The sequence below is a fragment of the Fusarium subglutinans genome (genome assembly GCF_013396075.1).
Source record: "Fusarium subglutinans strain NRRL 66333 chromosome Unknown NRRL66333_c0000002, whole genome shotgun sequence".
Lineage (NCBI taxonomy): Eukaryota > Fungi > Ascomycota > Sordariomycetes > Hypocreales > Nectriaceae > Fusarium > Fusarium subglutinans.
In genome coordinates, this window is record NW_023502065.1 from 758,979 (window position 1) to 782,254 (window position 23,276).

General features: G+C 49.2%; 8 protein-coding genes across 8 annotated transcripts; 3 read left to right on the plus strand and 5 right to left on the minus strand.

Moving 5' to 3' along the window:
• Positions 1-346: 346 nt before the first annotated feature.
• On the plus strand, positions 347-1,834 carry FSUBG_560 (uncharacterized protein; the record flags this gene model as incomplete). The annotated part of the gene is made up of 2 exons (XM_036683714.1): positions 347-597; positions 649-1,834. 2 exons carry the CDS (start codon positions 347-349, stop codon positions 1,832-1,834), a joined length of 1,437 nt encoding a protein of 478 aa, XP_036544083.1.
• Positions 1,835-2,835: 1,001 nt separating this feature from the next.
• FSUBG_561 (uncharacterized protein) lies at positions 2,836-5,249 on the minus strand (the record flags this gene model as incomplete). Its single annotated transcript, XM_036683725.1, has 5 exons — positions 2,836-3,101; positions 3,155-3,827; positions 3,889-4,034; positions 4,125-4,951; positions 5,014-5,249. 5 exons carry the CDS (start codon positions 5,247-5,249, stop codon positions 2,836-2,838), a joined length of 2,148 nt encoding a protein of 715 aa, XP_036544084.1.
• A 354-nt stretch (positions 5,250-5,603) lies between these two features.
• FSUBG_562 (uncharacterized protein) lies at positions 5,604-6,655 on the minus strand (the record flags this gene model as incomplete). Its single annotated transcript, XM_036683736.1, has 3 exons — positions 5,604-5,870; positions 5,929-6,264; positions 6,317-6,655. 3 exons carry the CDS (start codon positions 6,653-6,655, stop codon positions 5,604-5,606), a joined length of 942 nt encoding a protein of 313 aa, XP_036544085.1.
• A 1,668-nt stretch (positions 6,656-8,323) lies between these two features.
• FSUBG_563 (negative transcription regulator) lies at positions 8,324-8,928 on the plus strand (the record flags this gene model as incomplete). Its single annotated transcript, XM_036683747.1, has 3 exons — positions 8,324-8,363; positions 8,414-8,516; positions 8,568-8,928. The coding sequence occupies 3 exons, from the start codon at positions 8,324-8,326 to the stop codon at positions 8,926-8,928; spliced, it is 504 nt and encodes a 167-aa protein (XP_036544086.1).
• Positions 8,929-9,447: 519 nt separating this feature from the next.
• On the minus strand, positions 9,448-12,062 carry FSUBG_564 (tetratricopeptide repeat 2; the record flags this gene model as incomplete). The annotated part of the gene is made up of 5 exons (XM_036683758.1): positions 9,448-9,477; positions 9,525-9,823; positions 9,881-10,089; positions 10,142-11,309; positions 11,402-12,062. 5 exons carry the CDS (start codon positions 12,060-12,062, stop codon positions 9,448-9,450), a joined length of 2,367 nt encoding a protein of 788 aa, XP_036544087.1.
• Positions 12,063-15,389: 3,327 nt separating this feature from the next.
• FSUBG_565 (myosin regulatory light chain 1) lies at positions 15,390-16,388 on the minus strand (the record flags this gene model as incomplete). The annotated part of the gene is made up of 3 exons (XM_036683768.1): positions 15,390-15,823; positions 15,877-16,318; positions 16,386-16,388. The coding sequence occupies 3 exons, from the start codon at positions 16,386-16,388 to the stop codon at positions 15,390-15,392; spliced, it is 879 nt and encodes a 292-aa protein (XP_036544088.1).
• A 1,389-nt stretch (positions 16,389-17,777) lies between these two features.
• FSUBG_566 (mesA) lies at positions 17,778-20,421 on the plus strand (the record flags this gene model as incomplete). The annotated part of the gene is made up of 3 exons (XM_036683779.1): positions 17,778-18,584; positions 18,711-19,952; positions 20,002-20,421. The coding sequence occupies 3 exons, from the start codon at positions 17,778-17,780 to the stop codon at positions 20,419-20,421; spliced, it is 2,469 nt and encodes an 822-aa protein (XP_036544089.1).
• Positions 20,422-20,857: 436 nt separating this feature from the next.
• FSUBG_567 (s-formylglutathione hydrolase) lies at positions 20,858-21,823 on the minus strand (the record flags this gene model as incomplete). Its single annotated transcript, XM_036683790.1, has 3 exons — positions 20,858-20,941; positions 20,995-21,099; positions 21,155-21,823. 3 exons carry the CDS (start codon positions 21,821-21,823, stop codon positions 20,858-20,860), a joined length of 858 nt encoding a protein of 285 aa, XP_036544090.1.
• Between the last annotated feature and the right edge of the window lie 1,453 nt (positions 21,824-23,276).

Genomic DNA, 23,276 nt, shown 5'->3' on the forward strand with positions numbered 1-23,276 from the left:
CCAAGGGTGGAGTTTGAGAAGTGAAGTCTCTTGGGTGACTTGACCTGGAAAGTTTGGAGGTTGTCAAGGCCAACTCGGCCAACCTCTCTCATCTGAGGTAGGTTCTGGTTCGACAAGTTACAGATATAAGTCTGCAACCTTCTCAGGTTTTCCTTCCATCTCTTCCATCCATCTCAGCCTCTCTCACTTCTCGATCAGCCTTGATTGGATTTGTGTATACACAAGTAGCCACCTCGTTCAGGTTACTTCTACCTTCGCTCAACCAAATCACCATCGCTTGCTCATAGCTTGCACTCGATTTATAACACCTTCGTTGAAATCACAAATCCTCTCAACCTTCTTCATCATGAAGTTCGGTGCTGCTCTTCTGGTCTTGGCCACCTCGGCCCTGGCTAACAACATCCGGCGGGGAGGAGACGAGTACGAGAGCCCAGACTCTGAGAGCGGAAAAGACTACGAGACTGGAGAGAACGAGTACGGACAAGACGAAGGATACGAAAAGAAGGGCCACTACGAGCATGAGGTTAAGGAGGTCGCTGTGACCTACACCACTACAACCGTCTGCCCTGTCACCTATACTCATTACAAGGAGGGAACGTGAGTTTTTCAGAGCCTACCAAGAGACTACGGCATGCTAACAATATACAGCACCTACTGCGAGACTAAGCTCACAACCTCAACACTCGTTGTTGCTGAGACCAAGACTGTCGATGTAACAGTCAAGGAGCCTGATGTCACCAAGCACTACACTGATGTTGACTACGTTACCAGAACAACAGTGTGCCCTGTGACCCAGACCAAGACCGTTGCCGGAGAGGTTATTACCGAGGTCTACACGACCACTAGCATCATCTACGACATTGTCAAGTCTACCGACTATGAGCACGTCAAGCAGCCCGATGTGACCAAGCATGAGACCGATGTTGTTTACAAGACACGAACTACCGTCTGCCCTGTGACAGTCACCAAGACCATCGCCGGTGAGGTAGTCACTCAGACATACACAACCACCAGCATCATCGAGGAGGTCGTCAAGTCCACTGACTACGAGCACGTCAAGCAACCCGATGTTACTAAGTATGCTACTGATGTCGAATACGTTCATAAGACAAAGGTCTACCCTGTCACTGTCACCAAGACCATTGCTGGTGAGGTCGTCTGCGAGACTTACACCACCACCAAGGTCATTGAGGAGAAGGTTGCTACAACCGAGTATGAGCAAGTGAAGCAGCCTGATGTGACCAAGTACGAGACCGATGTTGTCTACGTCACCAAGACCAATGTCTACCCTGTCACCGTCACCAACACTATTGCCGGCGAGGTCATCACCAAGGTCTATACCTCTACCGAGTATGTTGTTGAGAAGGTCCACTCCACCGTCTACGACCAGGTCAAGCAGCCCGATGTTACCAAGCACGAGACAGATGTTGTCTACCACACCAAGTACGAGGTTTATCCCGTCACCATCACCAAGACCGTTGAAGGTGAGGTTATCACCAACGTTTACACTTCCACTTCCGTCATCGTCGAAAAGGTTGCCACCACTGTGCCCGCCGTCGAGACCATCGTCAAGACCATCGGCAAGGGCGAGGTCGTCACTCAGTACTCCAAGGTTTACCACACCGTCGGTGGCGGTACCATCTACGAGACTGTCGCTCCCCAGCCCACCACTGTCCAGGCTCCCGAGACCGAGGTCGTCACCCAGCCTGAGGTTACCGTCCCTGCCACTCCCACCATTGCCCCTGAACCCGTTGCTACTGGCGCTGCCGCCGCCAACAAGGCTCCCGTCTTTGCCTTTATGGCTGGTATCCTCGGTGCCGTCGCTCTCATCTAAAAAGCATGAGTCATTTAACTCGAAGCCCAATAGCGCCGCCGGATTGGTTCTTGTTTTATTCTTTTCTACCCCTTTACTTGTCGTAAAAATTGGTTGTCCCTGGCAGCAGAGCACAGACTATTTAATTCATGGCGAGCCGTTGGAATCGCATACATACACTCCTTTGCAGGACATGGCGAGGTAGAATTGGGAGGATGATTATTTTTGGGGTATTTAATGTCGCGGAAGAGGGTGGTTTGTTGTTTCTTATCTTCACTTCTAATGTATATATTAATTTCTTGGCTTATATGATGGTATATGGGAGGGTACGAGATAGTTTCAGTTAGGATAGGATATGTAGTTAATCTGGAGACGTGTCGTTGGAGTATCTATCTATGCCTTCTCTAATGCTTCCTTGTGACACCTGACTGTGACTATTCATGGCGATCACTGCTGAATACGACAATGGCTTAAAGTATACGCTTAGACTTAATGACGATTAGGTTCAGCCGAAAATCTTGGTTTGACAACTCGTACTATAAATCGAAAGGCAGGAAAGGCATTGAGGCTTGGCGCCTCTATGTTCTATTAATGGACATTTGGAAGATGCTCCGGGCGCATGTGAGAACAAATGAACCTCCCACCTTGATCTTTCTTGCCAAGATCCAACGAAGATCTTCTAGAAATACCCCCCCTTTGTCTGTGCCGTGGCCATCACCTAACCTCCCTAGTCTCATCAAAGCTCTGCCCACGCCTGTCCATGTCTGAGGTCCAAATAACCTCGCCCCAGAGAGCAAGAGGAGCCACAACCCTAAGCCAATGTACTAGAAAGAATTAGTTGACACCCCCCTCCTGAGTAACACTGAACTTACCTAACTCTTTTCTTCTTCTTTCTTCTTTTTCGTTCTACGTCCCAATTGTTTTGCTTCTCTAGCCTGGAGTATATATAAACCCGAAGGTCTTGTGTATCCGCGGTAACGAAGAAATCTCTAGTGTAGATAGAAGTGGGCAACTGGTGGTGTTCAAGAAGATAGTCGGTTTTGTAGATCTTCGATGTCCTCCAGTACCATCTCAACATCATAGTCATCGGCGGTGCTCACGTCCATTGGTACCGTGAAAGTACTTGTGACGAGGGGGATGGAAAGGAATTCATCGGGATTGTAGACGATGCCAAAGTACTCTTTCCCCAAAAGGCAATCCTTGATGCAGTATTGTCGGAAATCCTGGGTGCGGAATACTCTCTGGATGTGGCATGTGTCGTTGATGCAGGTCAGGGTTGTGGGCATGACTATAGATCTGTTAGTTTTTGTTTTGCCAGTGAAGGGAAGGAATTTGACTAACTATCTCGAACGAGAACAGCGTTCTGGTGATGTCGACATGTTTCTGTCTGATGCAACTGGACATGATAGTTCCAGACATTCTTGGAAGAAAATGTAGTCTCCCAAGAGACATTTGCTAAATTAGCCCCTGAACCAGGCTCAAAGCTTAGATTGAGCATCTTGGAGTTCAGCTCCTCCCTGGCATAGCCCAGGAACCTCTGCATCACAACAGCCTTGTGTCGGTCAAAGGATTCCTTGTCAATGGGGACCTGCTTGAGAACGAGATGAAACACGGCGCTCGTAACTGAGGACATCAAATCCTCGGGTAACTCATCACCACCCAGAATGTCGTGAATCAGCCCCAAATTTTCCTGATCGAGCCACATGTTGGGTACTCTGACGACATTCCCATCAACTAAAACAGTCCAATGAGGAACATGTCGTGCGTCGAAAAACATGACGCGGAGAGTTTCTGTATGCTTGCATGCAGACAGACAGGACCGAAGAGCTTTGTCAACGACTGCGGCAAATAGTGTGTCTGGTATAGAAACCGGCTCTGCGTTGAGTACTCGAGGAATGTGCTCGTATAACTTTCGATTGACTGTTTCGTAGGGCGTCAGCATGGAATAGTACGAGTCTCGCAGTTCTACTGCCTGTCGACCAAAGTTCGAGAGAGTCTTCAAGCATTCGGGGTCCTATTCAAAGATTGTTAGCAAGCACATACCAAGTCGAAAGCCTTCGCATTCCATGACATACCGGTCTTGAGCCAGTAGGATAGTACCACTTTGAGCGATCAAGAAACAGATGATCTCCGAGAAGAAAGATGGTGTCCTTCTTGATGAACTTCGTGGCCAGCTCAACATCTCCCCCGTACCAGTCGTCGAGCATGTTGCTGAGGTGTCCTACAAGATTCGGTCTCTGCTTCAAAGCCAGATCCTAGATGGACATGATAGCTCGACACTCTTCCTCAAGCGAACTCATGTGCTTCATACCCTCATCTGGAGTTCCGTGGAGGATGTTGTACCCGAATCTGAGCGGCTTCTTCGACAAGCTGGCATAGCCCCTGCGGGTCGTGTCACTCAGGAGAAAGCCTTTGAGGTAGATTTTGCCACGATATTTGGAATCGAGGATTAGGTCGCCCATATCGGTCTTGATGATATCGTCGTTCTTGATGTCCTGTAGAAATAAGGCGACTTCGCACCAGATGTTGAACTCTCTGGGGGTGACCTTGGAACGGTATATGTACTTCCCTCGCCCGCATCTCCCCGGTGACTGCCTATCAGCTCCGATGATGAAAACAGTATCGCTCTCCGGATGAGGCTGAAAAGGGACATATTGACTGCCGTGTGGGACTGTCGATAGTCGAATCTCCTTGGCGGCTTTGTCTTTGTCTACGGCTGTCATGAAGGCCATGAGCTGGCCTTCTGGGCCAAAGTTGAACTTCCATTTGTAACTCCCCGTTCTGCAGATAACACCATGGTTTGTACCGGCTCCTAAGAAACTGAGGACGGATCTTCCCAAGCCGAGTTCTGAACGGTGGGTGAATCGAACATCTTGAGCTTCCTTGGGTCGCTTGAAGTCAGGGACTACCATCTGGGGCTGCATAGGAACCACGTCTCGTACAGCGACTGCAACGATGCCGCCCTTGCCATCTCTGCTGTTCATGAAGTGGACATAGCCAAGAGGCTTTCCAGATTCATCTTGCGCGGTGAAAGCGACCTCCGCGGGGATGTTTACATTGGAGCGGTGTCCACGCTTTTTCATGGTGACGTTAAAGTTGGTCAGCTGCAGGCCAGATGACTCCATGATTTTGTCTTTCCTAAAAGATGTCATATATTAGCCTCAGTGACATGGTTAGGCTTAAGTATCATTGTGACTCACCACCAGCGGAGTAGCTCGCAGAATGACTCTTGAGCCGTCAAGCAAGGGGTCATAGCTGTGAGCCCAGTAAACATGGTGCATCTTGCTGCAAGATCGTCGAGCGTGGGCATTTCGTCTCCTTTTCCCTTTATCTCTTCTTGCTTTCCTTCTGCAGTAGCAGTTATCTTCATTTCATCCTGCGCGAGTGTATCGTCGAGTGTTGGATCACTCTCAGAAGTGCTGTTCTGGCCCGACATCTTGAGAGTATGGTCAAGTAACTAGGATATCAGGTATGCAAAGAATGACAAGAAATGTAATATAAAAAGGTTAGGAAATTATGGCACATTTGAGAAGTTTTAAAGACTGCTCATGTTGGTAGGCCACGGATGTAGGTGTAGGAATAGGACGAGGGGACGGGAACCCGCTTGAGCAGCGGGAGAGGAAACGCATCCTCCCACTGAGAAGACCTGGGCCACCCGCCCTAATTAGCACGCAATTGTATTTTTGTGTAATACCCGTCCATGGAAAAGAATAGAAACATAAACAGAACCCCCCATAACCCATCAATGCTACCCCCACTGCCACAGAGTACCTATCAAGCCATTATCAAACTACTCCGAGTACTGCTCCTCGAACTCCTTAGCAACCGAAGAAATCATTCTTATTAACTTCTTCCATGTTCCTTGATAAAACATTCGGCCAAACGTGTCCTTGACATTTCTAGAACTCCAGCGCATGCGTTCATGCAAGAATATGGCCCTGCAACTGGCCTTGTCATGCTCATCTGCAATATTATTGAAGAATCTGACGACCTCTTCTTTGTGAACATGCCAGTGCTTGCCTGAAGTCACTGGCCACGGCACTTGCCATACTACAGGCTATGGTGAAGGTATCGTTAGTCATGCTATAGAACCAGGGGTATAGTCCGTTGCTTACAAGTGCCTCCTCCAGCCCAGATTTGTCTATCGTCTTCCACTTGGAGTTGTAGCGCTCCCAGGCCTCCAGGGGATGGATCTCAACAACTTTGACATCATCGCTATCCGATTCTGAGCTAGACTCAGACTCAGACTCGGATTCGGACTCGGACTCGGACTCAGGCTCAGAAGGGATGTCGCTGGCTTGAAGCCGGCGTCTAGGTCCCTCTGAGTTCGCTGCAGATCCCCCGGCCAACTCGGCTCCTCGACGAGCCACAGGAAGCGGAAGAGGAGTGACGAATTGGACGGTTGGCTTCCGAAGTATGCCGGGCAGTTTCTGAGGAATGGGCTTCTCCAGCTGATTCATGTCAAGAGTCAAGCACGATAACGTGAACAGGACAGTCACATACCTTGACTCGGGCCGCTTTCGCCTCCTTCGCCGCCTCCGCTGCATCTCGAAACTTCTGTGAAGCATCCTCCAGCTCCTTATCGAAATCAGTGTGCTTATGTTGATGGCACAGAAGGAGTTTCACAGCCTCTTCTAGGCGTGGATGGTCTGCCCGCTGCTCCAGGGGCACACTGTTTAGCCTCTTCATCAGGCTCTCATGCTCCCTTACCCTGGCCATACCAATAGTCCTATTGCATTGACGGCCCTGTGATTTGGCCCACCCAATGCATTTGGGCCCTTCTCGATAACTGTGCGTAAACACAGCTCTGGAGTCCAGGGTGTTATCGGAAGACTTAGACATGGTGGTGTCCAAAGGAGGCTTGGGGCCTATGAACGTTCGATAGTTAGGATGGCCAATGAAGATATAGCGCTGATGCTTACAAGATCATTCAAGACTAGGTATTGCTTAGCATCAAGTTGGTGTGAAGTGACAAGAGACTCAGGGGCATGCCATTTACTTTATACCAGGGACCCAACAAGCCAAAGCAAAGATATTCTTTGAGACTCTGGTATCATTTATCCATCATGCTCCAAACAGCATACTGCCGGCTTCCATGAAATGGCTGAGCCATGCCGTTGAGTGAACAAAGACCCTGCATACTCATGTCAGCTTTAGAGTCTGCAGTCACCCATGTCCTTAAGTGATAACTGATGGAACTTGTCTTACAAGAAAAGCAAAGCATACGGAGCCTTGGGTTGTGTTGACTAGAAATGCTGTTGCTAATTAACTTCTACCAATAGAACGACTCAAGAAAATGCGTCACTCAGATCAGACGGCGCCCTCCCCGACGGCAAGCTGCAGGCACTTTACCAAATTCCCGATTGTCACATCTATGCAAGGCAGGGGCCTTTGCCCTCCATAAAGCAAACATTTCACGGAGAGGCTTATCCAGTCGACTTGCCCAAAGTCATGAAATGAACAAGTGGCATTAGAATTAGTGTCAGCATGTCCAAACATGCAAGTGTCTACGGCGTGTATATGCAGCTTGCGCCATATTCAAGCTACAAAGGATGATAGGGGTCATTTCTCAGGTCTATCCAACCTGAGAAACGGTACTGAAGTCAATAAATGTCACATTCATTGATGATATGCTCATCTTGGACAAATTTGCCCGCATGCCGGCCGTGAGAATCGGCCGCTCTTTGAGAGACTGAAATGATATGCGGGAACTTGCAGGCTATTGAACAGCGAATGGAGTTAAAGTGTTTCTCATACTTATACTTAATATTTGCAAGTAGACCATGGCAGCTTAGCTTTGGTAGACAACTGACCTCTGGTCATTACCGCAGGTTTGGTGTAGTAAGATCGATCATTCACACACGCTTGGCTTCAAAGTTAGATCTACTGAACAAAAGAAGCCCTGGGTATTCTTAGCATCAGCTTTCGATCAATTCTTTGTCGACCTTTATGCCATGATTGCCGAGTGGCAGTTTATTAGACCATATAACTTAGTCAATATCAAACTAGCTATCACATACTTTGTATGGCTAAGATGGCATTCCTATGAGTCTCACCGCTTAATGAGGATCCGCGAGTATAACTTTCAGTAATATCCCGATAGACTGTATCACCGAAGGATGGCTGGTCACATTTCAGGCGGTTACCCTTGACTTGTTGGCCTAGCCTAGGCAGGGATGGTAGAGAAGTGAAATAACTGGTTGAGATACACTGAGTCTCTATCCGTAGTCCTACAGACGAAGAACCAAGGTCTTCATAAAGAGGGACAGTTGTTTAAGTCGAAGCTTGATGTTACAAGAATGTCACTGATAAGAAAGATACCCCACCTGGTCAACCCCACCTTTCCATCCCCCACTTGCCGCCCCCAGCAGGGATCCGGAGTAGTAATTAGTCCGCCATACACTTTACTCATGAAGCTTAGATTCCCTTAGACAAAGCGTCGCAAAGCATTCAAGTATTATATTTTGACCCGTCAAGGCTCGTCCAATTCGTACTCACGACACCCTCATCATGGCGCCTGTCGATCGCGTAGACCACAATGCCCTTGAGCGTAGGTATCATGATATTTCGAATTGTCAACGTGCGTTAACGCCCTCGTAGAACAGCTCAAGGACATCATCCAAGATCTATACCAAATAATGGTACAGGTCTCAACCTACGACTCTGTCGGCCGGTCCAGTAGAGAAGTTCTCATCAACGAAATGTAAAATCTCTTCTCACTCCCCCTTTTGAAGCCCCAACTAAAAACTTACAGCAAAACACTCTCCGACTCCCTTCGCACTGTTCACTCCTCCGCCTCTCCTCCAAACAATCTACCTTCAGTGCCCCCAGAACTTGTCGAGTATGTCGAGCACGGCCGCAACCCAGATATTTACACTAGAGAATTCGTCGAGCTCGTGCGTCGAGGTAACCAGCTTATGCGCGGCAAACTCAACGCCTTTGGAACTTTTCGCGACGTCTTGGCGGAGAATATCACGTCGGCCATGCCTGAGTTGCGCGATGATGTGGCCCAGGTCGTCGAGGCCACTGGAGGCGTGCCACCTGGGAGGAGAAATGGGGAGCAGCCGCAACAGAATGGCAATGCTACCAACCATGCCTCGTCGTCTGCTGCTTGAGGGGTTGGCAGAATTGGATGACTATGATGTTCACCATGTTTCTCAGGCCACGAGCATGTTTATTTCAAGCGGTTGCAATTACGGTGGAACCGCAGATTTTATGATACCCTAAGCGTGCGTAATGCCGCGCAACTTAATGCATTATTTCTGGTGTCAGCAGCCTTAAATGCCGTGATTCAGTATTTGTCAGACGACAGCTGCTACGAGATCATATCAACATTGACAAGCAAGCTCACGCAATGGCAAGGATCATTAGCATTGAGATCTTCATAAATATGCGGTATGAGCAGAACTTTTGCGGACAACCATCTATTATGCCAAGATGTGACATTATATGCGTAAAACACCCCAGGAACCGATCTAAAGGGTCCGCGTCCATCCTAGGCCTTCAAACCCTAACAACAAGCAACTTGCTAACCTCTAGCATTGCTCTGCATTCATTGATGTCTATCCCTAAAATAAACGCCCCAATGGTATGTTGTGTGGCATAGGATGAGTGGAAAGTGCCCATTGTATGTGCTAGCCGTTCACAAAGATAACGGCTTTTTCCTGCCAAAGAGTGGAATGTGCTTCATGCATATATATGCTGAACCAACCAGCGTCAAAATGAGTATCACCATTTGCCAAGGGAGCAAGACCGCTGCCGCCATGAAGAACTTGCTGTATCGTCGTACAGCATCGACCAGCCGGCCATGGGCATCTTGGTGGCGCTGTTCAAGATCATCTCGGAGCTTACTGTTCCGGGGGGGCTGTGGGTGGAAGTCCTCGTCGCTGGTGGTTGCATAGTCGTGGTTTTCCTCTTCTTCGCCATCCCCATCCTCGTCTTCTTCGTCATAGAAGTCCGCATCCTCATCCTCACTATCCCATAGGTCGTCATCGTCATCATCCGCGCCGGCTGGTCATGAAAAGTTGAAACCGCCGGGGAATCCTCCACGCTGCCTGGGGTCAGCACCACCAAAGTTGAAGTGGGCACCGCCGCCACCGCCGCCGGGGAAGCCTCCAGCAGATCGGAAGCCACCGCCGCCGAAACCACCCTGCTGGCCCATCATGCTGAAGAGGATCTCCGGGTCGATGCCGCCCATACCTCCTCCCATGCCGCCGCCACCGAACATGTCGTTGGGATCCATAAGATCATCGCCGTTGTCGTAAGCAGCACGCTTCCTAAGGTGGTGTTAGTAACTTATCTAGTCGGTAGTTTTCAGAGATTACTTACTGAGGGTCGCTCAAGCACTCGTAAGCCTCCTGCAAGTCCTTGAACTTCTCCTCGGCGTGAGGATCGCCGGGGTTCTTATCAGGGTGGAGCTTCACAGCCATCTTACGATAGGCCTTCTTAATCTCGTCACCTGTAGCGGTCTTCTCGACACCAACGATCTTATAGTAGTCCTTGCGTTGAGCCTTCTTGAGCTCAAGCTCCGCCTTGCGGATCTCTCGCACGATAGTCCGATCCTCAGGATCAAGCTCCTGGATGGCCTTCCATTCCTTAACGGCGTCTTCCCACCTCTCGGCACCACCCAAAGCATTGGCCTTGGTCTTGCGGGCCTTTGTGTAACCAGGGTCGAGGTTAATGGCCCGCTCACAGTCAGCGATGGCATCGTCGTACTGCTTGAGCTTGATCTTGCATTGTGCCCGGTTCTGCAACAGCTTCGAGTTCATGCTCTTATTGGAAGGGTCAATTTCCAGAGCATTGGTATACTTCTCGATGGCTTGTTGTAGACGACCTGCCTTGAAGTCGGTGTTGCCCTCCTCCTTCATGCGGTCAAGTCTTTGGACAATTCTGAGCCACTTGACGGCATCACGGAAATCGGGATCACAGTTGATAGCCATACGGAAGAACTGGATAGCCTTATCGTTCTCGCCCTGGCCATAGAGAACACGTCCTCGGAGAACAAGAGCCTCAGGGTCTTGGCTGTTGTTTCGGAGGAGATTCATAGCAATATTTTGCGCTTCTCCCAATGAGTTTTCCCGTCCCATTAATAGATAAGCCTCTCCACGCATGAGCTGCCACTTGCGGGGCTTGCTAACACTGGGACCCAGGCTGCGCTCAGCCAGGTCAAGAGCATGAAGCACCATGGACATACCAGATCCAGATCCACGTGCAAGAATATCACGGGCAGACTGAATATGATGCAACATCTCCTTCGCAGGGGCCATGTCCTTAGCAGATGGTGGGGGGTCAATGCGGTTGAAGGTTGTCATGGCTTCCTCTGGTCGGCCCATAGCAGTATAGATACGGGCCAAGCGCAGAAGAATCTTGGCATTATGAGGATCATAGTCGGCAGCCCTGGAGCAGTCTTCAAGAGCATGCTCATATTGGCCATTAGACATATAAGCAGCAGCTCGGTTGCCTAGATAAGTAGAAGAGAAGGGGAAGAGGTCGACAGCTGCGATGAGATGTCAGCATTTGGAGATACATTCAGCCAGGCTGAAAAGTCCTGGAAATAAGAAGAGCCTGATGGCAGGTGGCGATGCATACCTTTGCTGTACTGCTCGATAGCCTTGTAGTAGTTCTTCTCCTTGAAGAATCGGTTACCGGCAGCCTTGTAGGCTTCGGCATCTTCCTCAGGCGTAATTGTTGGGCTTCCAGGGTTGGATTTGTGAGGAGGTGGCGGAGGGGCGCCGTCATCATGACTGGAGCCGTTGGGAATAGGGACGGAAAAGTTGGTCTGGGCTTTCGGGTTGGGAGGAGTAGTTGAACGAGCGCCATTAACAGGCTCGCTGTCGACATCCATGGAGTTACCGTTCATTGCAGCGGCGAGAGCGGATAATCGCTTTCGTTCTTCGGGAGGGAGGTTGAGCGGATGTGTATCGGGCTCGTATTTGTGCCGACGAGAGGAGGAATGAGAGTGAGAATGGCCCGGGTCGGTAGATTGCCTCGACAGTCTAGAAGAACGGGAGGAAGATTTTGTGGACTCGGCGGCGTAAGAAGCGGGCCGAGATAGTCTCTTTGAAGACTTTGAAGGCGACTTTGCTCTCGCTGGAGAAGAAGGCTCCGAGTATGCGGGAGGTTGTTCGGCCGGATCGTGGCTATCACGGTCGCGCTCCTCGAAAGTGGCGGATTTCCTAGTAGAGGAAAGAGGAGGAGGAGGAGTGGAGGAGGACGTTGGCTTCTTGCCGCTACCAAAGAAGTTCTTCATTTGAGCCAAACAAAGTTTGGTTCAGACAGATAGAAAACTAATACTTTTAGGTAGACGGGATGGAAGAATCCCCAAGAATCCCCGTAACAAGCTTATGCCGGATACTTTACTTGACCGAGTTGATGCCCTAAACGGGCGTTAAGGCAAAAACCGAGTTTTTTTTTTCGGGGCCGGTCGACTTCCAGTTCCTGGCTGGACTGGACTGGACTAAGGACTGGACGTTATTACTGGTGGCTCCGGGAACGGTCGTGCGGCTCTGAGCCTAAAAGGGGTCGAGTCAAGTCAAGCGTGGTGGGAATGCCGAATACCTCACTTAGGTACCTAGACGGGCGGACGAGGACCGGAGCAGTGATGAGGGAGGTAGATGGGTAGGAATACAGAGACAAGTCAGAAGTAAAAGAGTCACAAAACTCAAGCAAATGACAAAAAGATGATCCAGAGGAAAGAAGGAGAAGGAGAAGAAGAAAAAAACAATCCGGGGGCAGGGAAGAGGAAAGTAATGATGAAGGAAAAGAACCCTTGTTGAACCAATACGCAGAGCACAGCCTGAACCAGCATTCAGCTGCTAACTCACTTAATTAGTTTGAGTTCTTCAGTCAATATGAGATGAGCGAACCGGGCTATGACACTGACGAGTGACGAGTGACAAGCGACAACGGCCATGTCAATCCATCCCATGGAGCCCAGCCCAGCCCAGCCCAGCCCAGCAGATTTATCAGCCGCTCTCTCTGTCTCTCAACAGAGGCCAAAAGCCCGAATTAGGATGGATAGGACTAGGTGTCAAAATCGACACAAACTGCCTGATTTCCTAGTGCAGTAAACCCGTTTTCCAAACCTCAGCCTGTCGGATCACTCCAAATGTCAAAAAAATAAAAAAAGGCTGGGTTCTGCAGGTGTCTAGATAGAAATAGGTACTGTATGCACATAGTTGCCGGCTCACCACGGGAGCCTAAGCGTTTAAGTTAGGTTGACCACTGAGACATAGCCTGGTCTGGCCTGAATAAGTCTAATGAGAATAAAATTGTGTATCGTACTGCCGGAATCACGTCAATGTCAGTGTAGGACTGTCATTTCATTCCATCGGTTCTCGGAGACTTTGGCAACACAGGTCATGTTTGCCTGCTGTGCGAGTATCTTGTACTTCGTTCCCCAGTGACATTGACAGTCAAAGTGACAGATTTCAATTCAATTCAATTCAATCCAATCCATTCAATATGCCTGGTCGCCACGCGCTTTCAACCCCCACCGCGGAAGGGACCTTGTCTGTCTGGAATTATCACGGGCCACAGGCCGGAACCAATTAAGCAAGGATCATGTGGAATGACAATTCAATTGACACAAAATATGATTGATAGGGGTTCTGAGTCTAAATCTGCATGCTAGTAGTAGGCAGTGAGTTGTCCTCATCGACGGTTGAGCCAACCAAGCTAGTCCGTACAAGAGGTTGGGAATAGTAGGTAGTCCATCAATCTCAAACTACCGACTATGACAGCATCACAAGCATCAAAACTTGTCTTTACAGCATTGCCCAAATGACAGGCTCCGCAATCACCGATCAATGACAGAATGTCACAACCCCAAGACCAAGGCACAGAACGAAAAACAAAGAGATAGACAAAATAGTCCGTCAATTAATTTGCAGCTGTCAACGTCTCACCCCGCGTAAACTCAACTAATCGTTTTAGTGTCCGTGGCCAGGCCCCGGCCCGCAAATGACTAACCTAATATCGAGGACTTGCGCTTATCCAAACGTCATCTATTCTAGATTCTAGAAGGTTCAGTGGGGCCGAGGACCCTGGACAACGTTTCTCCAGCCATCCTCGATTCTTACAGGTCGCTTTTAGGCGCTCTCACAAGGCTTTCCTGGTCCTCGCCAAACCGCTCAACGCCAGTCACTTTTCTGCAGTCTCATCAGTCTCCATCTCATTCAAGAGGAGGTGGCGGGTCGATTGCCTGCTCTTGCATCCTTGAGGGGCTTGTTTCGCTTGGCTGCAAATCATTGCAGTCCACGGATATGGATCCAGGGCTGCATTTTTCTATACGCACATATGTACAGCAAGCTACCTAGGCAGGCAGGCAGGCAGTCCAACACATTTGTTTTACGCGGACTGGATGGCTGGATACCTCCAGATGTCTACTGAGCTATCATTAACACAACTCTTCCACGTGCAACCAAATCATCCTGGCGGGATGTTGTACGACTTCGGAAAACGCCTAACATTACACAACGATAGTAATATCAATGTTTGCTGCCGTTGACATGACACAAAGTCAAAGTCTCAAGACGGACAGTGTTGACTCGGCAGGAAATGTCCGCGTAGCCGAGGACTCTGACATAAATACTATACAAAGCCGTGTCACTCAAGAGGTGACACAAATGCACATCTAGGGATACTCTGTTTTGGCTCTTGCATTGGCTACTCACATACATAGCAACATATTCACGATATTTTCGAGATCCTCATCGTCTTTCTTGTTCCTAATTCACAGTGTAGCCGAAGCAGATAGCAAGGCTATGTCCCGAAGCGACCTGTGTTCATAGCAATATTTTTCATGTTTATCTAGCCCTAAACTGTTTGAAAGTGAAGCAAGATGTTCAAGATTTCAATTCCAATGAGACTCCTGGGCTGTTGTTCAACTGGTGACGATGCCCGATCGTGTCCATCACCAACAACCCCCAGGAGGGATATCTTCTCAACTGTATGCGTAGAATTTCAGATGGTTGAGAAACTACACTGTCAAGTCGCTGTTTGGTTGCTCAGGGAATACGTCCTACTGTGGAAGCCCGAGCTCTACTGAGTGCCCCAGAATCTCCAGCCGAGTCCTCGTTGACTGTTTTCAAGAATGAAGCCAAAAGTCAACGCTATACTCTGGGGATAAGAAGTCTCACTACTAAGTAATTAATCGTGTTCTCATTCGATGTCCTATGTTGTTACCAAGTGCTATCCCAACCATAAACCATACCCATCCAGCCGAGCACCCTTTTCCGTTACAAAAGCCGCCATAAGTTACCTTAAAGTAAACCCGGAATAGCTACACTGACTCCCTGCCAAACTCTGTGCCCCACAGCTAACATGAAGGACGTGGGAGATGGATGGGCAGACGGCTGCATTGTGGCTCAGGTAAGCTAGATAACCTACCTGAAGAGAGCAATAGTTAGCTAGAAACCAGACTAACATTTAAAGGCATTTCACTGGTATGTCGTTCCTCATCCTCGGAGCTTCACCAGAGCAAACGCGATTCGACCTCGACGGCACCAACACCTAATTGCCTCGAACTGGACGAGTTGCGTCTGAACGAGGTTGCTACTGCAGAGAAGGTTATGCTTTACAAATATACATCACCATCCCCATCATCATCATGAGGCTGGTTATCCGAACCGTTATTGGAGCCCATGATAGAGCCAACAAATTCCTGGTACTTGAACACCTCGCCTCTCTTGGCACCAAGGTGAGCGTTCATATTGCGGTTGAAAGCTCGTCGCCCAGTGAAACCATTCATGATCTTATCAACTTCACTGGCAGTTAGAGCCTTCTCGCCAGGCTCGGGTGCTGTATCAAGAAGTGCTTTTCGCAGCTCGACCAAGTCGACCTGGCCGCTGTCATCGTCGTCGAAGGCAGAGAAGGCAGACAACAGCTCGGCGCTTGGTGAAAGTGCTGCAAGTGCATCGGCAAGCGAGTTGAGGAATACCGCGAGAGTGATTGTCTGGGGTGCTGATGGAGGAAAGAATTTGGATACGTCGGCTGGGTTTGAAGGCAGGCCTGTCGAAATGATTAGCTAGTGTTATCACATTGATCATTCTCGCCGTGCTTACCCAGCTGGTTGAGCATATCAGTAACGTCCTCGCGGTTTACGACACCATCGCAATCTCGGTCCATGATCTGGAAGGCATCTCGCAATGTTCGGACTTGGGTTGCTTGCAGTTGCGATAGCGCATTGCCATTGCCAAGCGACTTTGACACTGGGGTCCTTGGGGCCACGGCCACCGGAGACATACGCGAGGGCGAAGAGTTCATCTCGTCTCTAACAGGTGTCTTGGCCTTTGGTGTCCAACTGGGTTGTGTGCTTGTGGGAGTTGTTGGTCTAGCAAAGCGCGAAGTCGAGCCGAAAGGTCCTGCCTTTGTCGGTGATCCAGTAGGTGTAGTGTGTCTTAGGGGAGAGGGCGATGCAGGTGACTCGGCGCGACGAAATGGAGAGCTTCGAGTAGGTGAAGAGCCATAGCCCAGAGGAGAAGGCTTGTATGTTGCCGGCACAGACTGAAAACAACGGCGTTAGCTGGGACGGGCGTCACTTGTCAGGGATTCTCCGTCATGGAAGAAGTACCATTGTGCTTAACGTGGGTCCGGCGAGCGGAGATGGACAATAAACAGGTTTATGAGAAGACGAGGAAGAGAAAGGCGGTAATTTGAGGTAGATTAGTGAAAATTTAAGATAGAAACACTATCGTGAAAATGATCAATTGGCTGTGGGATGGATATAGATAACCGTTGTCGTCATTGGGCAAGAATTGAGGTTGTAATGCGCCTTAACGAGGTGTGATACAAAGTAAACAATGAAAGTGGTTCCCAGGGAGATGCATGATAGACGCCACGAACTGTGTGCCACGGAGAGCTGAGCCACATGTGAAAGCCAAGATTGGAGAGTCATGGCACTCGCATGGCGCTAACGAGCATGGGGGTGTGCTCCAACCACAAGCTGAGAGCTGCAATTCAGGGGACGCAAGGGAACGAGACGACCCTTTTTCTTAGTGGGGAGCATTTTGAGTGGACGAGGGTTGTGTTCTGCTGACACTTTTTGAGCTTGAAGATTTTCTATTGCATGGTAAGGGTCCAATAACTTGATAGAGATGGTATTGCGATCAGAAGTAGACTCAGTTAGAGGGATCAGCCGAAAACATACTGTACCTAGGTATCTGCGCTTCTCTTGAACTTGACCAACCGTCTTCAGTTTCAGGGGTTAGCAGCTATTAAATGGGAATGAGGGGGGGAGAAAGGCTGGACCCGACATAGTTAGTGGATAGAATGGGCAGAACCCTTTGTTCAGTACTGATCTCTTGGATTCAAAACAACACTTTGCTCAAATCCACAGCAAATTGATCTCTCGTCAAATAATTGAGAGTGATTGACTTGCTGAATACCTTACCTACTTCCATCTGTCCCCACCTACAAGGAAGTCAAGCCTCTTTGTGCAAGTTGACGCCCTCTTGTACTTTGTGGCGGGAACATGTCTCGGTTGCAACACTCTCTTTAAAGCTGTTTCTAGTTCTGTTACATATTCGATAACAAAGTGGTACTGGCTGGTGCTGTACATACTATCACAGCTGCTTTCGATCGAGGAGAATTGTTTAATTCTGTCAATTCAATTCAATTCAATTCAATTCAATTCAATCCAATCCTATTCCTTCAGCTACTGTAACGTCCAAAGTGGAACAAAGCAGAGCAGAGCGTCGATCCCACTGCCTTGCATTACATTGCATGCATTCACCGCATCCTTCCACTCACTCAACCCTCTCGGACCCCCCGAGCTCGAAAACGAACCGCAACGCAGCGCAGCGCAGCGCAACATCACCCGATACGGAACCTACGAGGGTTCTAAATCGTGAGGGACTCGTGTTTCGTGTCTCGGAACCCCGGCCTCAATCCGCCTTCGGCACTGTCTTAGCTTGTCCTGTCTTGTCTTGTCTTGCATTGTCTCGTCTCGTCTCCTCCATCCATTATGGCTTCTTCGTTCCAGTCAACGTTGCCATTCTTGACCAAAACAACCAGCAACAGCGCAAACAACCACCACGGTCACGGTCATAAACACAGCCTCAGCAATTTCTCCAATGCTTCAGTCTCCAACCGAAGAACCTCCCTGGCTTCGTTTCACTCTTCGCGCCCCGAATCGCAAATGTCACAGGCCTCGCCGCCTCCCTCGAGGTCACCTCTTCCTCCTGGCCCAGAGATCGATCGCATTTCCGATCCCAATTCGCAGTCAAAGACGCCTTCGACGGGTCTGTCCTCGCAGCATTCATCGCTTTCCGCTCCTCGAAGGATCAACCCTCATGCACGACCATCGAGAAAGCTTCGCTCCCAATACCCGCGAAGCTCCACGGAAAACCATGTCGAATACATCCTTGTCGCATCTTTCGATATCGATCGAGGTCCCGTCATGGAGCATCAATACCCGGTTGCGATCACTGGAGACGAAAATATGCTGGCAGAGCTCATGTTGCCCGACCAAGCCCACGCCCGCAACCAGGACTGGACAATATTCTTTCTTCACAAGGATACAAGTCAGGAAGAGGAGGATGAGGAGCGCAAAGTAAAAGAAAATCGAAAGCAAAGGCGCAAAAAGAGACGTGATAGAGCAGCTGGTATAATAGACGAGGAGGATGAAGAAAACGAAGATGACCTACCAGAGGACGAATGGGAGGACGATGATGAAGACGACACCGAATCTACTGATAGCGAACCTGAGGGCGGAGAGGGCCCTCCCCTAATTTATGTGCTTAATCTGGTCAATACCAAACATGACAAGTCGGTCAAGAGAGGGGCCATTGTCAAGGCCATGGCCATCTGCACGCGGCATCCCTTCTTGCATATCTACAAGGCAAGTAGCCTTGATCCACGATTCTTGTGCTCGTGCACTTGCTAACCGTTTCAATAGCCACTGTTACTATTGGCTCTGGAAGAATACTTCAAAGCACCTGTCCCAGAGACATTGGCCATGCTATACGATTCAGTAAACGCCATGGATTTGTCTCTCATGCCTAAACTCAGTCTTCTCGAGCGCCACTTATTACAAGCAAGTGACAACAGGGATCTCTTTGTGGAGAAATTCGAACAGATGATTCAAATGCGGATAGCCGAAGACCAGCGCGAGGAGGCAGCAGACCAGTCATTGGATGCGACAAGGAGTCCGACAAAACTGACTGGTATCTCAAGAGCTGGTACAAAGGCCCATGTCGAGGGCGGCCAGTCGATTCACTCTGTTCCCCGCGACACACATGAGTTTGAGAGCAAAGTCATGTACAAGGGCATACCGATCCCTATCAAAGTGCCTGTTGCTGTCATGCCTGAAACCGTCGGTGACTTTTCACTCATCAAACTCATACAGAACTTTTCAGATTCCCATCAGAAATCGCCTCAACCATTTGCGCTGCACCCTCACCTCACAACGAACGGAGTCAATACACACCCCATCGTTGTGCTGGCAAATGCGCTCTTGACACAAAAGAGAATCATCTTTCTAGGGCACAACATGCCCTCAGGCGAGGTTGCAGAGGCTGTCTTAGCCGCGTGTGCGTTGGCATCGGGTGGTATACTTCGTGGGTTTACACGACATGCTTTTCCTTACACCGACTTGACCAAAATCGACGACCTGCTCAACGTACCCGGTTTTATCGCTGGTGTAACGAATCCCACATTTGAGCTTCACCCCGAATGGTGGGACGTCTTGTGCGATTTACCAAGTGGAAGGGTCAAGATCAGTACAAAGATCGACCCTGCCCCTGTGACAGAGGGTCTGCTGTACTTCCAGCAACAGAATGCAGCTTTTGCAGCCATTGCAAGCGGTACTACGAACACAAGCCAGGACTATACGGGCGATAATGCCTTCATGGCTGATGTCCTAAGGAGCATTGCTGCGAGACATGGCGAACGTGTGATCCGAGCAAAGTGGCGCGACTGGGTCGGCAAGTTCACTCAAATCGCAGCCAAATTCGAGGAAAGCGTTTATGGAGCCAGTGCCTTGTACATTGGAGGTGAAGATCAGGACTTGATGCCCCCGGGCGCCAACGGGCATGGTTATGTCTGGGCGGATGATACAGCTAAGCATAAGGAGCTTGCTGGCAATGTGACAAGAATCGAAGGATGGCGCAACACTCGAAGCTATTACAGCTTCATCCAAGTAAGACACCACACTAAAACAAGGAACGACTAAAGCTGACATTCCACAGGATCTGGCACAGATATACACCATCAGGCCCCTGAAGGGTCTTGACTTGGCCCACCTTCACGACCGTTTACGAATGCAACGCTTGACCCCCGCGCAGAGCAGAGACATCTATCTAACCATCTCCAAACATGTCCACACGTACGATGAGATTTGCCTACTGCTTAGTGTAGCCCCTGAGTCGCACGCTGGATTGTTCTACCTTGCTCTTGGGCTATTCCACAAAGACCGCGAAGTCCGTCTGAGAACAGCAGATCTCTTGGAGCGTATATCCGATCATGAAGCCGGACAGCATTGGTGGAGGAGTCTCAGCCGCTTTGAGAAGCTAGCTTATATGCGGCTACGTCGAGAGGTAGATGCTGAGATGCAAGCAAAGCTTGAAAAGGAAGGTATAAGCGCTGAAATGGAGAGGATAGTAAGCTGAACGTTCGAATTGGAGTTTCCATGTGGGTGGGCTACAATTGTAGGAGTTTATTTATGGTTTGGAGTAACTTTGACGGGTTCTCCAGGAGGTGTCATGTCTGGGTTCGCATCATATACCTTTCAGCACTCATACAGGCGGCGTTTTTCAAAGACATTGGACGAATACAATGGCACATTACATACGAGAATCAATGCGATTCGGAATAGTAATATTATCTAGCTTGCTTTTAGATTCCTTGGCCGGTGGAGTTACGACCTCTTTTCAGCTATCGTGCAGACCATAGCGTCAACGAGAAGATTTGCTACTCGAGCATTTCATGTACACAACTTGAGTACATACCCTGATTCGTTTACCCAGAATGACGCCGTAAATACATCCAACCGACTTTTGTCAAAGAACTGTTGGTTTCACCCTCTTACAGCGCGCTGCGTGGTAGTCACAAGAGTCCGAGAGCCTTGGCGGCGTGCTTGACGTGGTCTTCGCCGAAGGTCGAGATGAAGAAGTAAGAGTGGTCATAGCCCTAAGGTAAAGACTGGTTAGAATTGTCGTTTGAAGGGAACGAGAAATACCTACATCCTGGTAGCGGAGAGTCAACCCCTCAATACCAGCATCCTTGACAGCCTTCTCGAGGTTTTCAGGGAGAAGCTGGCCCTGTTTGTAGAAGTTGTCACCGGTGCCCTGGTCTATCAGTATGGTGCATTTGACAACTACGAGAGAGAGACTTGGAACTTACGACGTCAATGAGGGCAGGGAAGTTGCCCTTCCAGCTCTTGATGAGCTCAGTGGCATCGTGTTTCTTCCACTCCTCCTTATCCTCACCCAAGTAACCCTTGAAGGCCTTGTCACCCCAGGGGCACTGAGAAGGGTTGGAGATGGGAGCCCAGGCGCTGACACTCTTGTACTTGCCGGGGTTCTTGAGGAACAGAGTCAGTGCACCATGTCCACCCATAGAGTGGCCAGAGATAGAAACTCGCGAGGAGTCAACCTCCTTAAACTCCTTGAAGATGAGGTCGGGAAGCTCATTGGTGATATAAGACTCCATTTTGTAGTGCTTGCTGTAAGGGTCCTTCTTGGCATCGATGTAGAAGCCCGCTCCGCTGCCAAAGTCATATGAGTCGTGCTCGCCGGGCAGGTCCAGCTCGCGGGGAGATGTGTCTGGGTAGAGAAGAGCAAGACCGAGCTTGGAGGCGTGAGCGTGAAGGAAACCCTTCTCTGTGACGTTGTCGGGTGTGCATGTGAGGCCAGAGAGGTAGATGAGAAGAGGAGCTGGCTTAGAAGACGATGCCGAGCCTGGGAGGTAGAGAGTTGCGTTCATGGGTGTGCCGGTGACGGCAGACTTGTGAGAGAGCTTGAGGAAGCGTCCGCCGAAGCTGTTGATAGTAGCATTTGTAGTGAAAGCCATGATGTCACTCTATCTGAGGGTTGCTTGGGTTACCTTAGACAGGAGCAATTGGGGGTATAAAGTTGAGAATAGTTTCGAGAATAAAGAGAAGATGAAGTGAAAGAGGAAAAATTCCAGTAGTTTATGGTTAAGTTGCTATGAAATAGCTGAGCTTGATCATAAGGAGGGGAAGCTTCCAGTCAATGGCGAGGTCTGGGGTAACCTCAACCCCACCATCGGTACCCGGATGCACTCATCAACATGACGAATGCCGAATTATCTCCCGGCTCCGGAATACGGAACCTCCTCCGTGTCACGGGTCGGAAACGAGATAAGAACAGTATACTCTGTGACTAGATTATTTTCTCAGCATGCATTTTTACCACGGTAGATTGTTGTGAGGTCGAAACGGTATGAGTGATTGATTGTCTCATGTCTTATCTCATGCTGATCCGTAGTGTCTCAACTTGTATGCTCTGACTAATAACTGCCAAAGATTAAAACCAATCGCTAGAATCGCTATCTCCAAATACTCCGTAGCCCGGTGAGTCGCCCATTAGTCCGTCACCAAGATTACCATGCCAATATAATACCAAAAAAAAAAGAAGTACCCAATCGCTTCAACACAGAAGGTAGAAGGCCAAGAAGATGCAACCATGTTCGTGAATTTATACCACCACCCAGGTACCCATGCTGGCTCTCCCTGTAAAATCCTTACAATCTTCTTCTAACCAAACAACTTCTCGCTTCTTGTGGTCTTTTTTAGTGAACAGTCAAAGCTGTTGAAGAGTTTGCGCCAGCCGACACGGCTGAAATTAAACTTGTATTCGTAATTGAAATCGATCGGGCCTATTGTGCAACCCGTGGGGCTCATACAAGTGTCGTTGCAGCCGGTTGTACGGGGGTAACAGTTGAAATGTTCACCGTCGGGTGCGAAAGTCGTGACATTGCGAAGGAATGGTGCAGAAAGTTGATGGCACTTGTTAAGTGCGTATACCTCGTGGGTGCATGTGCCCGTGGAGTTGGCGCCAGTACATATCAAAAGCTGCGGAGATGAGATGTCAATACCACAGAAAAGAGATAACCTGTATAGTAGGGAAGAGAATCAACTTACACCCCCGACTGCCCGCTCATTCAATATGGGCACAGCAGAGATGCTGACGGCAGAAATAATAGTTGCAACGAGAGTGAAGAACTTCATTGTAGCGGTTGGGACTTGTCTCGGCTGATAATGATAGTGTGAACGAAAGGTTAGATTGGCGAGTGTTAATGTCTGAGATGAAGGAGTGTGAATCAGAAGGATTCTTAGCAGAGGTTGGATTTGAGTAAGATATATAGTCCCCAAGGCAGTTACGAATATCGGTTGGTCTTTCCAAATTTGGTTGCTGTTTCTGTTATACCAACCTCCCGGCCTCAAAACACACAAGTGCGACCAGCCTCTTATAAGAAATGGAGCAAGATAATAAGCTTCCAA